The sequence below is a fragment of the Mesocricetus auratus genome, unplaced genomic scaffold, assembly GCF_017639785.1.
Source record: "Mesocricetus auratus isolate SY011 unplaced genomic scaffold, BCM_Maur_2.0 Super-Scaffold_2245, whole genome shotgun sequence".
NCBI classification, from domain to species: domain Eukaryota; kingdom Metazoa; phylum Chordata; class Mammalia; order Rodentia; family Cricetidae; genus Mesocricetus; species Mesocricetus auratus.
Window position 1 is genome coordinate 21,431,393 of NW_024429180.1, and position 24,038 is coordinate 21,455,430.

The 24,038-nt window shown below is 40.1% G+C and overlaps 1 protein-coding gene across 6 annotated transcripts in view; it reads right to left on the minus strand.

Moving 5' to 3' along the window:
* Window positions 1-15,025: 15,025 nt before the first annotated feature.
* Uchl3 (ubiquitin C-terminal hydrolase L3) overlaps window positions 15,026-24,038 on the minus strand; it is a 37,265-nt gene continuing 28,252 nt past the window's right edge. For all 6 annotated transcript variants that reach the window (XM_040751748.1, XM_005070330.4, XM_021227262.2 and 3 more), the window contains 3 exons: window positions 19,712-19,787; window positions 16,162-16,220; window positions 15,026-15,234 (listed from right to left, as the gene is read on the minus strand). In XM_040751748.1, coding sequence (XP_040607682.1) covers window positions 15,151-15,234; window positions 16,162-16,220; window positions 19,712-19,787 — 219 coding nt within the window. In that variant the 3' untranslated portion in view covers window positions 15,026-15,150. The remainder of the gene's footprint in view (window positions 15,235-16,161; window positions 16,221-19,711; window positions 19,788-24,038) is intronic.

Below are 24,038 nucleotides of genomic sequence, written 5' to 3' on the forward strand. Positions count from 1 at the left end.
GCAGGTCCAGGAACTTGAGCATAGATTGCACTTGCAAGCACTACAGCCATTTCATTCTGAGCTGTGGTTACTCACCACCGTCTCCACCATAGCTCAACCCCTGAAGTTTGTACCCCTGTGTGGAGCCTTCTGCGTACATCGAATGAGTCGCAGAGCAGAAACAGCTCCTGGAGGTAGTAAGTAGAATATTTTCCAAATGAAGAAATAGATTATTATTTGAAACGCCTATGAAACTTTTCATGTGAAAAAACATAAGCAAGATAAAATCCAACAAGGTGGATCCCAGGGTCAAATATGAACTGGGAAGTCATAACTGTGGTCTAGCTTTTTGGCCTCATATTTTGACAGTGGTTATGTTCAAAACATGAGACTGATGTAGGAGAAGGCACTAATACAATCTAATGCCCTTTTCAGATTCAGAAACTTTCCGTAAGGAGTGTATAGTAGTCTTTCTGAGGTGTTACCTTGAGGAGTGACTAATGCCCAACGTTACCACTAGAAAGGGCGCTGCCTCCACAGATAAGGAGACTGAAGTCAAACCTGAGAAACTAACAACAGCAAACAATTGAACCAGGAGAAGAATGGAGACACGTGCTCTTGAGAATGATTGGAGATGCTGTAGGAAGATGGGGATGGTCAATTAGGAAAGGCCAGGTGGCAGTACAGTCTGTAACCTCAGTGCAGCACTTGGGATGTCAAAGACAGACTGAGTCTGAGTCAAACCTAAACTTCATGGGAGATATCTAAGGGGAAATGGGGTGGGGGGCGGGGGGAGGAAGGAGACAGAGGAGGAATAACCAATTGGTTGTAAACATTATAATGCAAGACTAACTTCACATTTGTGTTTTTTTCCTTGGGGTTTTGTATGTATGCTGACATTGGGGTGTCCCTGTGTGACTGTGTACATGTATATATGTAGGGACAAAGGTCAACATCAGGCACACTCTTCTATCATTCTGTACCTCATTGTTGAAGCAGGGTCTCTCACTGAAACTGGAGCCAGATGACTTAGACTGACTGGCCAGCAAAACCTAGGGAGCCTTCATTCTCTCTGCACCTCTCCAGCACTGGGGACACAGGCATGCATCACCCTGCCCAGATTTGTATGTGGGGGCTGGGGGTCCAGGTCCTTGTGCTTACACAGGAAGTCGGTTCTCCAATCCCTCACTTTACAGTTTTTAGTTTTTATTTTATTTTATTTTTGTTGTTGTTGTTTTTCAAGGCAGGGTTTCTCTGTATTGTTTTAGAGGCTGTCCTGGAACTTGCTCTGTAGACCAGGCTGGCCTCGAACTCACAGAGATTCGCCTTCCTCTGCCTCTGCCTCCCCAGTGCTGGGATTAAAGGTGTGCGCCACCAACGACCGGCTACAGTTTTTATTTTTTTAAGTGATTTAAAATTTCTTAAACTCTATCACCATTGTGTCTTTCTGCTTTTCTTTTGAGAGCAGGATTGTACATTCAGGCTGACTGGGAACTCATTATGTAGGTCCTTCTATGTCAGCCTTTTAATTAGGTGGTCCTAAAAGCATTTGCTACCACACACAGCTTTTGGAAAAATAATTTATAGAAATAACTTATGCCACCAAAATTATATACCAAATAAATAGTTTAACCATAAAGCACTAGTACCCAGAAGGATGCTTGGGAAGTGTAAAGTTCTAGAAGCATATTCATCTGATGGGATGGAAAGAAAGATTCCTCTTATGCATAGATACATCACTCAAAGTCAGACTTCAGGATTCTATTTACTGCTGTATCAGTTAAATAGACTTAAAACCAGGTTAGGACAGTGGTTGTAAATCAGTGTGATCCCTGCCCTAAGTGTCATTTCTTGTTTGATCCCTTGAGAGGAGCTCCAGGCTTATACTTCTTAGGGCTCTTAGAAAGCAGATTAGAGTTGGGAGCATTTTAATTTGAAAGTGTGCTTACAGACAATTATAAGATTTAGAGATGGGATGAGAAAAAGTTTTCAAAGGAAAATCTAGCAGGATCCACATAATAAATGGTACACAAACCTGGGCTCCTGTGGCTTTGAGTGACTTTGTCACCCTAGGGCATTTGTGCGGGCCCCTTACCAGGACTTTCAGCATGCCTATTGTCACCTGCCAGGGCTGGAAACAAAGAGTGTTTACACACCAATAACAGAGGATTCAAACTTTGCCAGTCTCACGGTTACTGACAATCAAAATTCAGGTTCAGGATGTCTGCAAGGTTGACTTGATTTTATTCTGGTTGCAGAATTTAGTTCTTGCTTTCCCGGTAACTTCTTTTCTATCTACATGAGCTCTTGAAGAAAAGCCTTCATTCTTTTAAAACAAGGTATGCAAAGAACTATTCTTGGTTTCTCTGTTATGGGGATTTAGACAACCTACAGGGACACAGATCTTGGTTAGTGGCTTCCAAATTTCCTGGTTCAGAATGTTATTCTCAGTATGAGAAGTCCAACTGTAAAGAGTAGGACTATCATGTATTATTCATGTCTTCAAAGCACTCAATAAAGGTTAAAATAGGCTTACCCCACGCCCATGTACTAACTTGACCTTGTCCTGCGACTTCAATACCAAAATAAATTCACCCAAATTGAAATAGCCATAAAAGATGCATAAATAGTATCAATAACTTGAAATGTTAAAATAATGGCTCAGCTGTAGTCTGCCCCTGTCCCCCACCAGCTGCAATACTCAGGAGAACAGGCCCCGTGCCTCATCTGGGCAGCACAATAGCGCTAATCTGGTTGGCAGATGTGTGGGTGAGCCAGCCCCGAAGCTGTGAGCATGGGAGAGTTGTCTGCAATACTTATCTGCCATGTGGCAGCATGGGCAGGGGAGGGATACCCTTCCTCTACACCCTGTGCCCACCAACACCTGAGACAGGTGAGAGAGTTGACCCTGATGTCATAAGAGTGGGAGCGCTGGCACTACTCCTCATTAGCTGCAGCACTAGAAAGAGCAGACCCTCCTCCAGCCTGAGCAACACAGTAGAGTTGGCCTCGAAGGTTTAGGTGTGAGACAAGGAACCCTGTGGGTGTGACAGCAGGAGAGCTGGCCCCGCCCCTGGCTCATCACTGAAAGGGGTTGAACTAGCCAGGGCAATGCAGGAGACCTCACCCTGATGGTGAAGAGAGGGTGAGGACAGAGGACAGCTGGTGAGCTCACCAACCCTCGAACTACCCAGGTCAGAAACGGGGTTACGGGTTGGCCCACCCCAGCATCCACCCCATCTGTGACCTGCTGGAGCATGTGAAGGACCGGTCCTGCAGACCCAAAGCTGTAGGATCTCCACTACAAGGAGCAATAGCAGGGTATCCAAGAGGAGTCCCAGTGAGGGCCCAGCATCAATAGTGTAGCAGGAACCAGAGGCCTCGAACCAGACCAATGATTCTTTGCAATGTATACTTGCCAGTAAAGATATATGGATAAAAGGGTTTGCTGCAAGACTCATTATGTCACACTACAGCTTCCATGGCCAAGCTGATTTTTCCTTTTTGAGCTATTTTTTCTTTTCTTCTTCTTCTTTTTCCTCTTAAATTTTATTTTATGGGGCTAGCTTGCAAAGGCAGAGCGCACATCCAAAGGGATGGGAAGATGGACAGGACGGAGACGCACGATGTGAGAGACGCTAAGATAAATAAAAAGAAGCTTAAAAAATGGCTCAGGCTGATTTCAATACTATAAATGCAGCTACCAAAAAGAAGAAGGGCATCCTTGGCCTACAAATGTGTAAGATTCAGAGAAGAGTTCTTTCCAAATGAACAGTGTGCTTAGGTATAGTACTATTATAGGAAAGCCCAAAATTCTAATCATCCTTGCTAAATTGCCTGACTGCTAACTTCAGCTGTTTGGGATTTTTTTTTAAAGTTAAACCATTTCTGAGATCCAAAAGAAGTGCGTAGGGCTCCTTTGTGCATGGGAATGAAAGGTGATCTATTCATTCCATCTCCTTATTAAATTCTCTTTTAAAAGGCAAATCTGATGATTCAGGAGATAAACTTTGAAACTGCCTTCAATGTGGCCTATTGTAGTATTCTGAGGGGAATAATAATAAATGCCAGATAAACGCCAGCCTTTTGGGCTTCATTTATATTTCTTTTACATAACCTGCATGAAAGTACTTTTGCTCAAGATATTGAATTATACCTAGACTACTCAGTGCCAAAAATGAGATGAGGTCTCTAACCAAAAATCTGAGCTCTGGGCTGGTGATATGGCTCAGGGTGGTAAAAGTTTCCAGGCCTCCAGTCCCCGTGGCGCACATGGTTAAAGGAGACAACAGATTTCCACACACTGTCCTCTTACCTTTGGTACATGTGTGCTTCCTCACCGGATAAATAGATGCAAATGGGAGGAACGGAAAGAAAGCTTGAGTTCTCTTTATGATGGGGAGGTTTTAGAGCATTGCTGAAGATGCTAAAAACTCTTCACAGGACCACACTTTGCACCAAAACTTCAGTCAGGCACGGAAAACACTAGAATTCTGTTGATGAAAGGTCGGAGTTTTAGAATGAAGTTCCCATAATGCTTAGGTGGAGTTACGGTTTGGATATCCCTTCAGTGCCGAGACCTGCCCCCGAGGCTTCATGTGTTGAAATTTAACTCCGCTGTGAAATGTAAATTGCTATTTGAATATCCTGTCCAGATGTGCAGACTTTATGAGGTGACTAGGATTAAAGTCCTTAGCGTGGCATCCCTATGACTGGATCCTGGTATCTTCATAAGCAAGGGACAAGAAGAGAAACTAGACACACTCACTCGTGTTCTTAACTACATCTGGAGTGAACTACGATCCAGAAATGGAGGGCACACCTGTGAGAAATCATTTTTGCCTTGGTGAATCCACTCCTAGTGCTGACCTTAGAGGTAGAAAGACACACACCGTTGAGCTGGATCTTGAGGCTGGAAGACACACCCTTAATCTGGGCCACATCTGCTGGAAGCCTATATAAGGACATGGAAGAAGGAAACTACATCTGCTGGAAGCCTATATAAGGACATGGAAGAAGGAAACCCCTTTGCTCTTTGTCTCTTGCTGTCTCCATCCTAGCAAGTCTATTCCTTCACTGGCATTAGAGCCTACTGCTTTGGAATTCCAGCATCCACTGAAGACATCCAGCCTTGTGGACTGAGCAACTTCAGGAATCTTGGACTTTCTGATCATATCCTGTCATTGTTTGATTAGTTGGCCTGTCACCTGTGATTTTATCCATATATATGTATATATATGTGTGTGTGTGTGTGTAATTTTTTTTAAGATTTTATTTATTTATTATGAATACAACATCCTGCCTCTATGTATGTCTGTGCACCAGGAGAGGGCACCAGATCTCATTACGGATGGTTGTGAGCCACCATGTGGTTGCTGGGAATTGAACCCAGGACCTCTGAAAGAGCAGTCAGTGCTCTTAACCTTTGAGCCATCTCTCCAGCCCCCTGTGTGTGTAATTTATTAGATTATTATGCATATGTTACAGAGTAGAATATAGAAATAGAGATTCATTTTCTAACCTCTAGAGAACCCTGATACCACGTTATTCCTTACTCTGCCTACAGACTCTGCCAGCATAAAGGCCATCACCAATTACTTAACCTTGCACTCCAGAACCATGAACCAAAATCTCTTTCCTCAAAGCTTAAACAGGCCATGGTAATGTGTTATTGATAAAGTAGGACAGATTACTACAGTGAGAAATAGTCCTTATTGGTTACTAAGAAAACTTTTTCTCTCTTGCAAAGACGATCAACTATGATCTCCAAAGTCTATGGGGGACAAAGCTCTTCTTGCTGTTCAAGGCTCAGTTCTTCAACTGGGCTCCAGAAAAATCACCACTCAAGAGTGTGGTCCTGAAACCTCCAACAGCCTTAGAATCATCAGTGTGCTGACCAAAACAGCAGTCTCTAGCACCTACCAGCTGTATCAGAATTTGCATTTTTCACAAGATCTAGGATTTCACGTGCTCACTGAAGCTTAAAATGCTCGGTTGAATAATGCTCCTGAATACCCTGGGTCTCTGTTATCTCTCTTTCCTAAAGCACACTCAAGTCCCTCTGGTGCTCACCCCAGCTATGACCTCACTTTTCTTCCTTTCTCAACTAAGTGATTGGAAAGTTTCTGTACTCCCTGACACTAGTCTTCTCCCATTCACCTCTCAACCCAGCACAGAGGAGGACCTGGCTGTGAGCATGGAACTAAGTTCTGAAGATGAACTTGTGTGGTTCTTGTCTTCAGATGATGACCACTGAAACTGGTCTTTCGGAGATTGATGATGATATCCTAAATTTCTAATCCCAATATATTTTCATTATCAAATAGATGAATATAGTTGTCACCTTTAGGTGAGATATTATAATACCACTCTTTTAAAAGAAAGTCATTATTTTTATATAGAAAAATGGAAGGGGAGGTTGAATAAGAATAGGCACCCTGGGCTCAGAGGTTTGAATTCTTACCTACTAGGGAGTGGTACTATTTTAGAAGGATTAGGAAATGTGGCCTTGTTGGAGTATTGAATAGCATTGATAAAACCATGTGTGGTGGCAGATCTTTAATCCCAGCACTAAGGAGGCAGGGGCAGATGGATCTCTGGGAGTTTGTCCTGGGCTATACTGAGAATCCTAGGTTAGCCAGAGCTACAAAGTGAGATCCTATCTTATAATTTTGAATGTCTTTCATTGTAACAGAAGCACTGAACTGTTGCCTAAAAGCCAGCTTTCCCACTTCTGTGCCCTGGAGAGGGTCACACCTATTTCAGCAGAACACGAGGGCTGGGAACTGAGAAGGAGTACCGCTGGCTGGATATCCTGCTGTGGCTCATTGTCCCCACAAGTGCAGAACATGGTCCTTCTTAACAACAGAGATGGTGACTTAGACTTTAACAACTGCCTTGCAGATGGAAGGCTGGCAGATGATGCATTCTCCACTTAGGGCTCCAGCTGTGAAACCCTCTGAACACCCAGAGGTGAACCCTCCCCCATTCTGCTTACTAGAAAAGGGCTCAGGTCAGTACAAGGATGCCATCTGTTGGAAGCTTATTTCTTGTCTTGTACAATTATCTTACAATGCTCATTTATGAAGATTAAAGAATGGGTAATGGTAGCCTTGAGAGAGGACACAAGGACAGAAGGCTCCTGTATTATACAGGTGACACTCCCAAGGGATACTTGAAATATGACCTTAGATTTAGGGGCACATCTCCCTAAGATGACAAGAAAAGGAAAATAGTTTGTTGGTTCTACTCAACTCCTATGTTTGAAACCCTTTCCCAGTTGTGGGTCAGAAGGAAGCCACTCTGCTGCAGACAGCTGTTCAAATGAGGAAATGGATGTCCTTCTGCCCACTCATGCCTCCTCTCTTCAGCTGAAGTCAGAACCCACAGGGTGCCACCACCCCGAAGAACCATGAGTCTTGCTCTTGAAGAATGAAGCTCCAGGGTACAGAGGTCCTGAACAAGTTGCTTATGTCAATGGCAACACAAATTAATTTTTTCCAAAACTCCATGAAATGCAATTTGGAGTTTAATTAAAGACATAACAGATACATTTAACAAAGAACTTCTGATTATCAACTTGGAGACTCAAGAATCCCCAAATATTATGGGAAAACAGACCCATTTTGCAGATGTCCTCTCTTTCTAAAGGCTTCACAGAATAGGGTCTTTCCATGGTTTAAAAGAACTACTAACAGCTTTCTTTCCCAGTCAAAGACAACCTGAAATCTTACTAAGAGGTCTTAGATGGGCATTGAACAAAATCAGAAACTCCCAGTTCACCAGTGGTTACTTTGCTGTCTTTAGGAGGATGGATGCATCAGCCTGTCTATCAGGGAGCTCTCTTCTGGGATCACCATGTGGGACCACAGTACCAGGACAGTGGGAATCGGAGAAAGAGGAGAGAAAGAAAAGGGATGGAATGAAGCTATCTTGAAAAACTCATAGCAAGGCCAGAATGGGTCCAGTATCACAAGCCACTCATTCTATACTCCAGATAGCCACCAAAACTTGAGGGCACAGGAAAGTACTCAGAGGGAACGATGGAGGACAAAGGACAGGGCCTGGGGCAGACTTGCCAAGGAACACGTTTTAGAACCTTCCTAACGCTAATGTTTTGTTTAAAAAGCAGCAGTTCAAAATGGTACAGAAAACTTACCTAAAATGGCTCTGTAGTCATCCTGCAAAGAAAAAGTTTCTCGACGGGCATTGGTGGCACACGCCTTTAATCCCAGCACTGGGCAGGCAGAGGAAAGGGTATCTCTGTGAGTTCCAGGCCAACCTGGTCTACAGAGGGAGTGCCAGGATAGGCTCCAAAGCTATACAGAGAAACCCTGTTTTTACAGGGTTTCCAAAAAGAGAAGTGACAGACACTATTGGTTACCAAGTCAGGAGGTACCTGTGATGTAGATTTGGAAAATAGCCTGGTGGAAGAAGGAAAGGGAGTACAGGAAAGAGGAGGGTGGCAGGAGGGAGGAATTCAGAGTACAACGAGAAGATGGAGGAAACTGGAAGGAACATACCTTTTTTCAGTCCATGCTTTTCTATCTGAGCAGGTTCAAAGTAGAGAGGAATGGAGTTCTTTCCTGAGAACACGCTGTAGGTCAACTTCAAACTGCAGAACAGCAAACCTGCGAAGTTCTACTGGGTTCTAAGCCATCACTACTGTAGCTCAGTCCTTTTGACAGACCACTGTGAGGAATTCTCAGGCCCAAGGACTGCAGTGGCCAGGCTGTACCCATCAGTGGAAACCAAAGTTTTGTCACCTCAAATGACTACTCTGGGAGAGGACAAAAGTCACGGGGTATCTCAGAGTGAAGTGGGCTCTGCCAGCAAGATGGAGGCAGGAAAAATGGCAGGCAGGCAAAGACCAGCTGGTTACCAAGGGCTCCCCTCAGGAGTAGGGTTAAAGATACCTGTGTCAAGGCATTAGGTAAAGGAATGGGGAGATGGGCTTTTACAGCCAAGACAGAAGCCTTCCTCTCAGAGAAAAAGACTGAGTGCAGCCAGAGGTGCAGCAGCTGTGCCCAGTGCTGAGGACAGATACCAGGGATAAGACAAACAGCCCACTTAGTTTTATCTTCCTCCTTGAGTGGTTTAAGGATTCTGTACCAGCAGTGAATCACCAATTGAGGCTCTGTCCTTTCTTATGTTAGCTTTTGTCAAGTGAAACTAGCCTGGACAGGGGGGGGATGGAGGACAGAGAGGGAGAGCAGGAGAAGGGAAGGGGAGAGGGAGAAGGTGATATACAGAGAGAGGGAGGGAAGATGGGAAGGAGGAGGTAAGGAGAATAGAAAGAGAAGAGGGAAGGAGAGGGAGAAAGGGATTGAGCAAGAAAGGGAGAAAAGGAGAAAGATGGGACAGGAGATGGGGAAGAGAGGGTTAGAGAGAGGGAGAGTGGGAAGAGTGAGAACGAAGAGAAGCAAGCAAAAGCAAACATATTATAATTTGTCCTAAGCACTTCTCTCTCCTGTTGTTTTTTTCCTCTGACTTAATTATTAACCCATAACTAGTAATATATATTTTTTCTTTATCATTTTTTATTTTAATTTTAAATAGCTTGTTTTACATGTCAATCCCAGTTCCCTCTCCCTTCCCTCCTCCCGCACTCCCCTTCCCCCCCCACCCTCCCACCCTATTGCCAAATCCTTCCACATAGGGGATATCTAGAGTCTGTCATTTCACTCTGGGTAGGGTGAGGCACTCCCCCTAAGAGTCCTGGCTGAGAGAGCATCCCTCTTTGTGCTATAGGCACACGATGACTGTTTGTATTCCAGGGATAGACACTGATCCACAGCTCAGGGCCCCATAGGTTGCCCAGGCCTTCTCGCTGACACTCACATTTGGGGGGTCCAGATCAGTCCCATGCTGGCCTCCCCACTGTCAGTCTGGGGTCCAAGAGCTCTCCCCTGTTCAGATCAGCTGTCTCTACTGGTTTTGCCAGCCCATTCTTTGCCAATTTGCTCATCACTCCTCTCTCTCTTTGTCACTGGGTTCCTTGGGTTCAGTTCAGTGATTAATTGTGTGTTTGCCTCTGCTTCCATCAGTCACAGGATGAAGGCTCCCGGATGGTTATAGACATCAAGTTCATTATCAGGAATGGGCATTTGGGGTGGTCTCTCCACTATTGCTTAGCTTGCCAATTGGTGTTATCCCTTTAGATCACTCGAGGTCGCTCTGGTGCCTGATCTGTCTTCTATCCTATGATTCCCTCTTCCCCCTATTCTACCCCCACCCACTCAACTTAATGTTCCCCCATGACCAACTCTCTTCCTCTTCACCCCCTCTCTTCTTCCCAGCTTCCACTCCCCCCACCCCTCGCTGTGTTCCCCATCCATTCAGAGGATCTTGTCTCAATCCTCTTCTCTTGGGTACTATGCATATATGCATATCTTTTAGGTTCTTTCCTGTTTCCCAGACTATCAGTGGAAGTGCAGACTGGCACTATCCTGATCCATGTCTAAAATACATATATGAGTGAGTACATACCATGTTTGTCTTTTTGCGACTGGGTTACTTCACTCAGGATGGTTTCTTCCAGTGCTATCCATTTACCTGCGAATTTCAAGGTTCCATTGTTTTTTTCTGCTGAGTAATACTCCATTGTGTAAATGTACCACATTTTCTCTATCCACTCTTCAATTGAGGGGCATCTAGGTTGCTTCCAGGTTCTGGCTATTACAAATAATGCTGCTATGAACATAGTGGAGCAGATGCCCTTGTTGTATGGATTTGCCTCATTTGGATATATGCCTAAGAGTGGAATTGCTGGGTCTAGTGGTAGATTAATTTCCATTTTCCTGAGGAATCTCCATACTGATTTCCAAAGAGGCTGTATGAGTTGGCACTCCCACCAGCAGTGGAGGAGTGTTCCCCTCTCTCCACATCCTCTCCAGCATAAATTATCTTCGGTGTTTTTGATTTTAGCCATTCTGACAGGAGTAAGATGGTATCTCAGAGTTGTTTTGATTTGCATTTCCCTGATGGCTAAGGATGTTGAGCACTTTCTTAAGTGTCTCTTGTTGTTTTAACCCTACTCTCTTTCCCCAGACATTCCAGGTGTCCATTAGTCCTGTGAAACAGGAAGCCCTTACTGGGATTCTCATGGTAACACATGCTCCACTCTGAAAGTGTTAAGGACAGTTCACACTAAGTGAGGTGAATAGCTGACTAAGCATTTCACATTTCTTTTGCCCACAAGCCATGTCTTCAAAAGTTCCTAAAACAAAATCAACACTTGTCTTATCTTGAAATCTTTATATTGTCCCCAATTATGAAGCCATACTGGAAAACAGTCGACAGAAACATTCTCTTCATACTCAGTAAAGGCAAAAGGAAGGTGGTTTGCTTTGTAATTGATAAGTCAATTTCTCAAAAGGCATCTTTTAAATTATACCCAGACCATGAAATATGTTTGGTCTTAATGGTTAAAAAACAAAGAACATACTAACAAAACTGGAGAGCACAGACAGCATTCATGTTCACTGTGCACATCATGACCTATGTGTACAAGCTCATCAGTGGTGACTGATGAAGTAGACACTTCCTGCCTAAAGCACCCAGTGTTCAAGAACAGTGAAAAGAGTCCCTCCAATAAAACTACTTTCTACAGCTTTGTCCTAAAGCGAAAGTGCCATGCCATTGTATGTCACCAGATAGGTAAATTCTCAATAAGCAAGATTCATCACTTTTAGATTAAAAACAAAACAAAGAATGGTTGATTTTACAACATTCATTTGTGCTTCAAATCCTTCATATCCAAGACACAATATCTTTAAATTTTTATTATTACCTCTTAGGTGAATGTGTAACATTAGGGACTTGTTTTTTACAACTTTAAAGAACTTATAATTCTCTAGGTAATTTTTAATTCACTTTATAATAGTTTCCAGTATTCCACTATCTTAGTGGGCTTCTTTAGAATATATAGTTGTGGACTGTCGGAATGTCACACTGACGACCTTCACCTAACATACAGCTATAAATAACAGGTTTGGAATTACCAAAAGACACATATTTAGAGAAACTTTTATTTAAAATGAAAAGCAAGTAAGAATATATAAGAAATGAAATCAAAATAGGTATGATCCACTGGCACTGCCCCCCAATGCCTTAACAGTATTCAATTTTTGATATCACAATATTTATATATTTTGAGGTGGTCAAATTTTTATATCGAGATAAAGGAAGGAAATGGTGATCCATTTTCTGCTATTTGAACACAGCATATTCCATACTTGGGAAGTACAAGGAACACAACCTTACCAGAGAATCTTAAAAGATAAAAACATCAAACTTCACATGTATACAAAGCCCTCTAAACTAGCTGTCTTAGTTAGGGTTTCTATTGCTGTGAAGAGACACCATGACCACAGCAGCTCTTATAAAACATTAATGGAGTAGTTTACAGTTTCAGAGGTGTAGTTCATTATCGTCATGGTGTGACATGGTGCTGGAGAAGGAGCTGAGAATTCTACACCTTGATCCAAAGGTGACAGGAAGTGAACTGAGAGAGTGGGCCTGACTTGAGCATATGAGACCTCAAAGACCATCCCCACAGTGAAACAGTTCCTCCAACAAGGCCACACCTACTCCAACAAAACCACCGTCTTTAAAATGTCACTCCCTATGAGCTTATGGGGGCCAATTATTCAAACTACCACACTAGCTCTCAAAGCACCTTACAATGATTGACACTTTTCAAGTGCTTTCCCTTAGCATCAGTCAAGGATTTAATTAATGCAGAGAATATAGACCTAAATAACTGGCCTTTTCCAAGTGTGAACACATGAAGGGGTTAGGAGTTCAAAGCAAACAATTACTCCCAATAAAAGATGATTAGTCAACTCTCAAAGCCCTTCATGCAAATACATTTAGTCCCTATGTCAGAACCATTCTTCCAAGATATATCATGGTGACTCACATTACACAGAAGAGGGCCACAAGTTGCTTTGACTTAGTCTCTACCGAAAACTATTAGTCTGTCCTACAGGTGCCAATTCTAAAGAAAGTGAATAAGCACAGCACTGAAAGGCACAGAGCAACAGGTGTGGCCATACTTAGTAAAAGGAAGCAAGGGAAAAACTTCGAGTTGGTTCATAAGGGACTGTTGAATATTATAGGAGGCCAATGTTTAGACTGAACTCCTGCTGCCCTAAGCCCCAAGAGGCCATGCCAAATGAAGTCACTTATGCCAAATGTCACATAATCAAACAAACTTCTAAAGATAAAAAGATCAAGAGATGAGTTTTCCCTGAAAACAAAAGGTTCCAGTTTAACATGATTGAAACATAGTAAGCATATATCCTCTATTTTTGCCCTTACACTTTTTTTTTAGAGAAAGTAACATGTCAGCCAATTAAGTTTTTTCTTTGTGTTCTTCATAGTGATCTTTGAAGAGTAATTCTGGATACTGTGTCATTACATTAGAACTAAGTTATGTACAGTGGGAGAAACCCAGAGAGGCCAGACTGAACTGCATGACACATTTGGCTCATTACTGGCATAGCAAAGGCATCACACGCATATGCAGCCACAGTGTACAATGCATCTCAGATTACTTCATTCCAATGGTCATCAACTTATCTAGACCCTCCTTACAATGATGGAAAACTGGGATACTTAAATATCCTCCAAAGGGGCATTTCCCAATTAAACTACTTTTTCCCCCAATCCAAAGGTTTCCCAAATAGTAATACAAATCACTTGGAACCTAGTTTAAAATGCAGGTAGTGGGGCAGAGTCTGAAACTCATCATTTATAAGTTCCCAGGTACTTATGTGACTAGACCTTAAGTTACAAAGATCCAATCCATTCTGCAAGGCACTGCCATGCTACACTTGCTAAATACACTTTTGCCATGTAACTGCCCCAGGAACCCACATTAATTCAGTGAATCCTCTATAAACTACACTCAGTCACTGGCCCAGAATTTCAGGGCACGCTTGCCTTTCTCCTATTTTACCCAGTCCAACCTAAATGTTTTTGTTGTCTCATATCTGAGATAAATCTATATTTCACAGTATGTACATTTCAAGTGTGGAATTCAACAAGCTCTGGTAAATACATATACCCAAGTACCGCTCCCCCGCAAAGATCTAAAACTCTATCTCAGTAACCCTGGGCCTTAATCTAACTCTATAAACGCTCTTCCACCTTTTCAGAGCCCAATACCTGTTTTTCAAAACTTCCTGAAAACATCCTTCCCCACAGCACACCGCAAATAGCTCATACAGCTTTCACTCAACTGCCACTGTGGGCATCTTACAAGTCTTTCTGACTATTCTGTCCCACATATTCACCTATAGTTAGAATGATCTTTCTAAGTTATAATTCAAATCAGCTCACTCTCTTCCATCCACACCCCACATGACTTAGCATCACAACAGCAATAAATCCAAACGCCTTCCCTTCTCTGACCCCGTTTCCTGCTACTTTCCTCACGTCCTCTATGCAGGTCAGATCATCCTTCTATCACGTCCGATCATAATTTTAAGATGCTGCAATGATTATTTCCTGTTCTTGCCCATTTGCACAACAATTTCCTGTCACTCAGGTCTCAGCTTTGGTCAACTTTTCACAGACACCTCCCTTATCAAGGAGTTCTAAGACCGTTCAGTCACTCTCTAGCACAAACCCTACTTATCAGGAGTTCTAAGACCATTCAGTCACTCACTAGCACAAACCCTACTTGATCTGCCCAGCCTCTATCACTGCTTTGCCTGCTCTTTATGCGTTTGCTACCTCACTCTGATCGCAAGGATATGACCTTATGACTATGGCATCAGGCAACAGTGCTCACAGCTGCTAAGTCCTGGGTCTAGAACAGTTACTGTCTTTTTACAAGTAAATGCTCAACAACTGTCTTCCATAGAAATAAGGAAATACAGAAGACATAATGCACACTCACACTGGGGGTGGACAGGGTGCCTGCTGTCCTAATAGAGTAAGAAGGCTATTGCCAGTACTGCAGCAAGATGAATCTATTATAGGGGAAAGGGAACAAAGAACTGACCTTTAAGTTTCAGCAAAAACAACACAAAACACAGATAATGCCAAAGTTTATTCACATAAAGTTTAACAGTCAAGTTAATGAAAATATCAAAAATTTTGAGTTATGGCAGCAGAAATTTTTTCTCGCAAATACAGTATTTGGTGTTTCTGTCTCAGACGCTATGCTGCCGAGAGAGCAATTGCATTGAATCTTAACTCATCAGGGTCACGCTCCATGAACTTCTTGCAAACTTCTATGGCATCCTATGGGAGGGAAAGTGTAAGTTTTCAGTTTATAAATTCTGTTTTTCTAAGTCACACTAATATTATACTGAATACTTCTTTTTCCAATATGAAATGAAAACTAAAAATGTCAAGGAATAAACAGGTGGTAAACTAATTTGTCTAGCATAAAATACAGTGAATACCACCTTGCCCTGCCTGCTTCCAGGACTGAGGATCAAACAGAGTCTTGCTCAAGTCCTGTCCCCTCCCCATTTCCAGGGTCTCACCAAGTGGCCCAAGCTGATCTTACACTCACTCTGTAGTCAAGCAGGTCAATTCCCATTCCTCCTTTCTAGCTTTTCCATGTAGCTGTGGTTGTTAATCTCTGCTATGAAACCCAGATGATTAATACTGTTCCTTGGGGTGACTTTCTAAACCTTTGCACCCATCCAGGAGTTGTGGTACAACCTTCAATCTCAATCCTCAGGAGGTAGAATTCTGCCAGTTTGAGGCCCGCCTGGTCCACACAGCTGGCTGCCAGGCCAGCCAGTTCTATCTGCATAGCAAGACCCTGTCTCAGAACTAAACAAAATTTAAAAAACAACTTTTAACCTAAAAAAAAAATCACATAATTCCTTGACACTAAGCCACACAACTTGTTTTATTAGAAGATCTCTATAATTAGGATCAAGCCACAACTAATGCTATCTTGGACTCAATGGAACATGACCTGTAAGTGAGTAACTCATTTTATCTTTTTCAAGCTTAAGCTTGTTCACACAGAGCCCTGGAAGCCTCTTGTTTACATAGTTTTAAGACCAATTCAGAATTTTGCTTGGGGATTTTCTGAAAAGATCAAGGACCAAGAAGCATCCACAGAGAGAAAATCCACGGCCATCTTTCAAGAAGTATATAGAGGACAGGAAGTTCAGGAAAGGTTAAACGGGCCAGTTCTTTTACTGATACCTCTAACAACGTCTCATCACTAGTTTTCCCATGGTTAATTGGAAATGGTTTCCGTCCATCTGTGGAAAATAGACAAATAGGTAAATTCTTCTTTGTTTTTACCAGACAATGCATCTTACCTTCCATTGCCTTTCTTACAGTGAAACAAGAAGAGTTATATAGTTTAAGTAATATATCTAAAAACAAAGATTTTCAAATATGTAGCCTATGGCTTTAGCTCTCCCCCATATATCACAATTAGTATATTTATACCATTCACATTTAAAGTAATTATGCATTTGGGTTAACACCAACCCCAGGCAGAGGCTTCTCTTTCGGGATTTCTTCATTTCAAAGAAATACTTTACATGGCTGCACTTTCTTTCCTTAGTTCATCAGTGGGGCTTCTCTGGGTTACTGCTTGGTGGTTTCCTGGTATTTACAGTACACATTTTAACTAAGGTATGTCCATCTATCGTCAAAGATCCCTTTTCTGCTTTATGTATAGGTCTCTACAAAAGAATTCCCAATTGGCCCATAGTAAATCTTTTTTGTTGGTGTTGTTTTCGTTTTTCAAGACAGGATTTTTTGTGTGGCCCTGGAAATCCTGAAACTTGCTGGCAGCCATCCTGAAACTCAGTGATGCAGGGATTAAAGGTGTTCCTCCACCATCCTGCAATCATTTTTACTTTTAAAGATACACACACTTTTTTTTAACCTTTAAAGCTAAATCAGAAGGTTTGATATAAGAATGGCATGATTTTATCAATGAAAAAGCTATACTATTCTAGTTTAATTGAGTACTATCAATGAAACTAACATAAAGCAATAATTAAAACAACCTAGAGCTATTTACTGACTAAAGTATTTATGTAAATTCACAATCATCTTCAATAAGCTAGTACTTTTCAATATTATGAAAAAGTCCACAATGACAAAAGCCACTGTTAATCAAGTGAACTGATCCATATCCAAATCAATAACCTCCCACAAAAGGTTGTTTCAAAAATAAACAAAGAAAAATAAACACAATAATAAAGCAGTTTTATGACAGATGCTCATTCCTCCATAGCCCTTCCATGCTACTGTTGTAAGAATAGACTATATGCATTATGGTCTATTCCACATAACTATATTGTTTTACTCTCCTGAATAATTTTCTTTCATATGCAGAAGTTTAAATATTAAAGAATTGTTATATTAAATATTAAAGAAGTATTCTTGAGATGTCAAAGAAAAAAGCAAAATGAAACTATACACTTGTTCTAACATCAGTTTACAGCAAAGATAAGGGGGGGCTAGACAGTCTTCAGTTGGATTTTGTTACTAACATTAGGAGGTGCTGGGGACTGACCCAAGTGCACCAAATATAATAGAAAACTCTCTCACTGAGCTCTATCCTTGATCCTCTTTTAATGAGAGCTGGAAATTTACTCTGAGTTTGAAGATAGTCAGGGATATATAGTTAGACCATATCTAAAAGGAAGGTAGGGGATAACATGATGAGAAGTTACATATTTATATAGCCTCAAAGGATTTCCTAAAATAATATCTAATGCTAATATCTAAACCAAGTGACAAAAGTTAAAATGACAGGAATGTGCAAATGGCCTCTTGATCCAATGACTAGAAAGAATATAACTGTTTGATATATTCTTGTCCCAAAATGCAAACACCATGAGCAAAGAGCCGACCACCCAGAAAGAAGGAAAACCTAGAAGTACCTGTCCTAGCTTCTTAAAAATAAATGTCAATGACAGGAAAGACAATAAAAGGTTGAAGAACTTTTGAGATTCAAGGAGCAAAGATATAGAACACAGCCATTATAATCCTGGGTTGACCTCTGAACCTCTAAGTGGCATTACTGTGATAAATGTATAACCAGCTCCTTATGTAATAATGTATCCACCTCTTTTAAGGAAATACATAAAGAGGTATTCAAGGATACTACAGCATCATATACATAACACATTTTCAAATGTTTCAGAAATAATAACAGGATCTGACAAACATAGGAAAAAGGTAAATGGAAGCTCAATATATTATTCTTCTAATTTCCACAAATATCCAAAATTATTCCAAAATACATATTTTCAACTTTACCTTTAAATTCATCAGTTAACATTTTTAAGTATGCTTATTCTGTCTACTTGGAATTCACCACTGAACTCCAATTTGCAAATTTATCCAAAAGGAGTGATTCATCTTTAAATATGCTAGGAACTTACTGAGGCTTCAAGGAAATGAAATGATCATTACAAACCAGAAATAACTTGTCATTTTCATTGGTTAACCTCACAACTTAGTAAAGAGTAAATAAGTAACAATGCCAAGCAACTGTCCTGTAAGAATCACCTGCATTATCTTACAAACAGTCTTAAATACAAGATTTTACAGGATGGAGAGAACTCAGGGACAGACTGCTTGCCTAGCATATATGAGGTACAATCCCAAGAACCAATAAATAGTTATTTTTAAATAGCCGTTTTCTTAAACATTGTATTCTCTTAATCTATTTTTATTCATGAATTCAGTATGAATTATTCAGCTTGCTCAACATTCTTTTTGAATTAGGACTATTAATGTCATTCACATTGGGGTAACAGCCAATTTCTGCTGAAGGAATCAGCAACTGTGAATTTTTATTTGTTTAGTACCTATTCCAATTCTCTACAATACTTCCAAGACTGTGGCTCTCTTTCATTTCTAGATTTCTTTAAATTCACTTTAAAACTCTAATATCAACAGGTCTCCAATATAGATAGGTAGATAGATAGTCCTATACATTTTAAAAATGTTGGTGTGTGTGCACGCGTCCCCACACGTGCTCATGTGCTTTTATGAACACATGCACATAGAGGCTGATGGAGGTACAATATCCCATGGAGCTGGAGTCAAAGGAGGTTGTGAGCTGCCTGATATAGGTGCTAGGGACCTGGACTTAGACTTGTGCAAGAACAGCACGTCCTCTTAACCTCTGAGCCACCTCTCCAGCCTGAGCTTACCTTTAATGTACGTTTTTCTTTCCAACTGCCTCACAAGCCTTTAGGATCAGAGAGCAATTTGAGCAACCAAATGAAGGGGTTTTGTTTTTATTATTACTTTGTTTTATATACGAGTCTTTTGCCTACATGTATTCTGTGCACCACCTGCATGTCTGGTGCCCACAGAAACCAGAAGAGTATCATGTCAGATCCCCTGGAATCATGTCAGGTCCCCTGGAATGGGAGTACAGACCCCTTTGAGCCACCATGTGGGTGATGGGAATTGGGAGCTCTAGGGGGCAGCCAGTGCTCTTAATTGCTGAACCTTCTCTCCAGCATTCCCTGTCCCCATGAGTTCTTACTACAACTCTTTCCTTCTCACTGTTGTTTCCACACATCTTCGGATGTTACTCTTCTCTAGAAATCCTCTCATTTTTCAACGCCAACATCAATATTATAATCTCTGGTTATATACTGTATTCACTGTTTCTCTATCAATTTCAGTAAACAAAGTGGGCACAGTCCCATTCACAACAAGTAGAGCCTGGTTATTTCTCTCCCCAGGATAAATTAAAAATAGTTCTTACCTAATTCATAGAGATGCCCATCTACATGAACTAACGCAATAAAATGAAGATCTATTTTTTCATCTATACTTGGTGCCTGGAATAGGAGGGAAAAATAAATTATGTACATTAGTAGTTAAATAAATCGATCAAGTACAAATAAGTGTATATAAATAATATCAAATAACAGAAGACATTTACCCAATATAAATCAAGGTCAATTACTGATATGATGCACAGACTAGCCATTGTATGTTTGTGACACCATGTTCACCATCAACAAGGACAATACATCTTTTAGTTTCACCTAATCTGGAAACTGAACATTTTGTTTAACTTGGAAATCTCACTGTCGAGTATAAGACACTGTACATGTGCACAGCATATGCACAATGTACACTATTCAATGAAATGAATGACTGAACTGAATTAAAACTTCAATCCATGAATGTTAGAAGCTCTTTTGAAGTTAAATTTTAGGACACCAGAGAGTGAGTTGTTTGTTGCCTGAACTTAAAAATCTCATGTTTTGAACAATGCAATGTAAAGAAGTATTCTGGATTCAAACAGCTTATAAATGAATAGATCTAAGGAAATAGTTCTAATGATTATAACTGGAGAAAATAAAAATTAACATATAATAAACTATAACCTACAATTCTTTCTTTAATGAACAGGCAAAATTCACATTTCTTATATGTTTGATCACTTAGGTAAAGTTAATAAACAAACTAACATTTTATGATACATATTAAATGTGTTAGCTATTTTACCAAATCTAAATAAACTGAAATGGAGTGCAATCACAGCTAAATATAAATGAAACTTCAATTATATGAAGCAAAAATATCCAAGTAGTTTAAATCAAAGTATGCTTAATATTACCAAATATATTTTAATACAGTATCTTACAGCTCAAAAGGTTATTTTCACCTTCAAATAATTATATGTTTTTCAATAGTATAATGTAAATGTCTTTGATGCAGAAGTTAAAGTTACAGAATAACCATTACTTTTTTATTTGTTACTATTTTGTAAGGCATATAGAATGCTTCTAAATGTTACTGACATGACTAATTTAATCTTATTCTCCTGAAATTATTTCCCTTGAGTTATGAGTGAAAGAAAGTCTTGATGAACTGATATGCAAACAAACTCTCATTCTTCCAGTCAGAACTGAAGACTTCCGCAGTTGGTATGAATCAAAGTCACATAGTTTTATCATCACTCCACTACTGTGCTCCTCTTTACCATAGTCCTTCTAACGACAGAGAACTGCCATTACATTTTGAGACAATCTATCCCACTAATTTGACAGTTTTATAGAGTCATTTCTCATTGGTGCTAAAATATTTCTCATGTTCTCCATTATGTCAGACAAAACCCTAATTCTTCTTGAATCTAATAGTTCTTCAAATATTTAAGGTCAATCATAACTAATTTCTTCCCGGTCAAGAAAATACTTGTGATTACTCAATCTTGTATCATTTTATTATCAGTGACTAGAAGAAAATCTGATCTTTTCAAGGCTGAGCCAAGGCAAATCATAAATTCATTAAAAAATAGAAATGCTACAAGTAATTCCTTTACTGAGAATCTTAGTGTCTGACAACATGACAATTTTTAAAGAATATCAAGTATCTGAAGCCTTTGGGTTATTTTTTCATAAATGAATTACCTGAACAATTTCCTTTAAGAACTAAACATCATATAGCTTCCATTTTGCATATTTGCTACTTAGGTGCAAAGCCACTAGAGGTTAAAAACCTTCAACTGGAGTTGGGGACTTGAATGTATACCCAGCCCCTGGGAGCTTTGGGTTTTTTCTTTTTGTTTTTGTTTATCTGTTTTGAGGTTTAAATGAGTATTAAGCTTACAGATGAAGTTGACTGCAACGGGATTTTTAGTTGTTGATTTTCATTTTTTAACTTTATTTTTCTTTCACCTGTCTGGGTGTTTTTCCTGCATGCATGTCTGTGTATCACGGGCATGCAGTGTCTACAGAGGTCAGAAGGGAGCATCTGATCCCCTGGCTAGAGTTCCTGAAGGTTGTGAGCCACCTTCTGGGTATTGGGAATTGAACCCCAATCCTTTGAAAGAGCAACCTGTGTTCTTAGCCATTGAGCCATTTCTCCAGCCCCACCCCCTCGAAGTTTAAATGAGATTGTGAGAATATTTGTGAACTGTTAAATAATACTATACAAACCTTATATACTGTTATAATATTAATACATCATCACAAATGTAAGCAAGTATCATCAAATCTAATGTATCAAAATTATGTACCAATGTCCCTTTTAAGTAAAAGTGAACATTAAAATGCAAATCTCAAGCCAGGTATGTTGGCACATGCCTATAATCGAAGCACTCGACAGGCTAAAGCTGGAAGATCAAGACTTTGAGGCTAGCCTGAGATGCACAGCGAGATCCTGTCTTAAAACAAAAAGCAGTATATGAAAAGCCTTCAGACTTGTCATAAGAGGTCGATGTTTCAATTTCCCTCAAAACCTTATTATTTCTGGTGAGTTTTATCCTTTGACCAACTCCATTAGTCTGAGAGTCTAACATCTGCAATCATTCATTCAACTGCCCAACAAGTACTCCAGGAAACCCAAGAGAAAGCAAACAGCAAGTTCCAGTATGTCTTCCTGTCTAAAAATAGCAAATAACTGTAGCACACGTGAAAAACAGAAGCTATAGACTGGTAAGTTTTGCCTATGTTTTTCTTTTAAATCCTCAACTTAGAAGGTTTCTCATTAATTCCAAAGAATTAAAAAGTGGAATAAGTAAATTATCAATGCATTTATTAATTACTAAGCATAAATCTTACACTAGAAAAAGCCTTAATGTATAACTAGGGCACTTAATCTACACCAGGTACTGATGGAATGCTATATTTGTATTGGCCAATTAGTGCCACAAATCCAGTCAGTAGGCTTATATGCTCATATACATCATACATTCAAGAACACAGAGAAGATAGGTCTTAAGTAGCACATTTGAATGGCTAACAAGTGATGGCCCCTGGACCACAACTCATGCAATGTAGCTTCAGTCCAAGTTCTTAAGTGATAAGGCAATGGAATTAATACGTAGCAACAAACAAAACAAAAACAAAACTGGAAATGCCAAATAAGATGCTCATTTACGTTTATGATTTTTAAATACAGAAGAAATTATTCACACTACTGTCCTTCAGTTAGAAGGTATCAGATTGTACTCTGTTCTTCTAATTCACCTTTATCTCTCACCGTGCCAAATAGTACATAGCACAGCAGAGAAGCACAAATATCAAATGAATAAAAATGGCAAATGAATGCTGTAATCTGGTGAGGGAAGGAGGAGAGAGAGAGAGTGAGAGAGAAAGAGAGTAATAAGCAGTCTGTTGATATTCAGCACAAATGAAAACTATGTCATGGCCACACTGATATTCAGTAGAAGCAACTGCTTAAAGAAAACTGTTTACTTGATAGTTTGAAGGCAGCTTTAAAAAGGTAAATGAGGAAGGAGAAAGGGGGTTTGACATTTAACTGGTTTTAAATGTTGAAATGTATGCTTATTTTGACTTCCTCTCACTTCAAACACTATAATGATTTATAGAAATAACAAGTTTCTATGGATGTGCGGCACACAAAGCTTTCAGATACTGCATTTCTAGATGGGCTCTGTCAAACCACAGCCATTGTCTTTAGTAGCTTAGAACATCACAAAGACAAGAGCATGGTTGCTTTATTCTGCAGTGTTTTAAGGTATGAGAACTATTGGAATCCTATCAACTTAGATATTTAAGGCCATATGTACATGCATATATAATAGCTGATACTTTTAGCTTACAAGAGAAATAAAATTTGTGGGACACCTATATCAATACACAAGGAGCAAATCTCCACCTCCTACTTGGAAAAGATCTATCTTTAGAAACTTAATTGACAGGAAAGATTGGATCAAGAGTAAACCAAGTACCTGAGCCACATCAAAGAATAAAATAGCTTAGATGCAACATGCTACACACCATGAAGGATTTAGATTGAGGACAGAGTAAGCAAAGTGACCCAGAGCATGGCAAGAGACTATTCATGCTCAGAAACATGAAAAATAATAATAAAGGAACAGATGACAAAGAACTCAGAGGGCACATAGCATTTGTTGACCTAAGTTATCTAAGTGAAGCCGGAAAGCTGAAGGGTAAGGAACACACACTCACTTTAACAATTCATCAAACTTAGTATTATCACAAATGCCAGTCAGTATTCATCAACAGGCACGTGCCCTTACATTCATAGGATATGGAGTGGAAAGATGGATGCTCACCAAGGCACAGGCAAAAGTCAATCTAGACTGCAGAGCA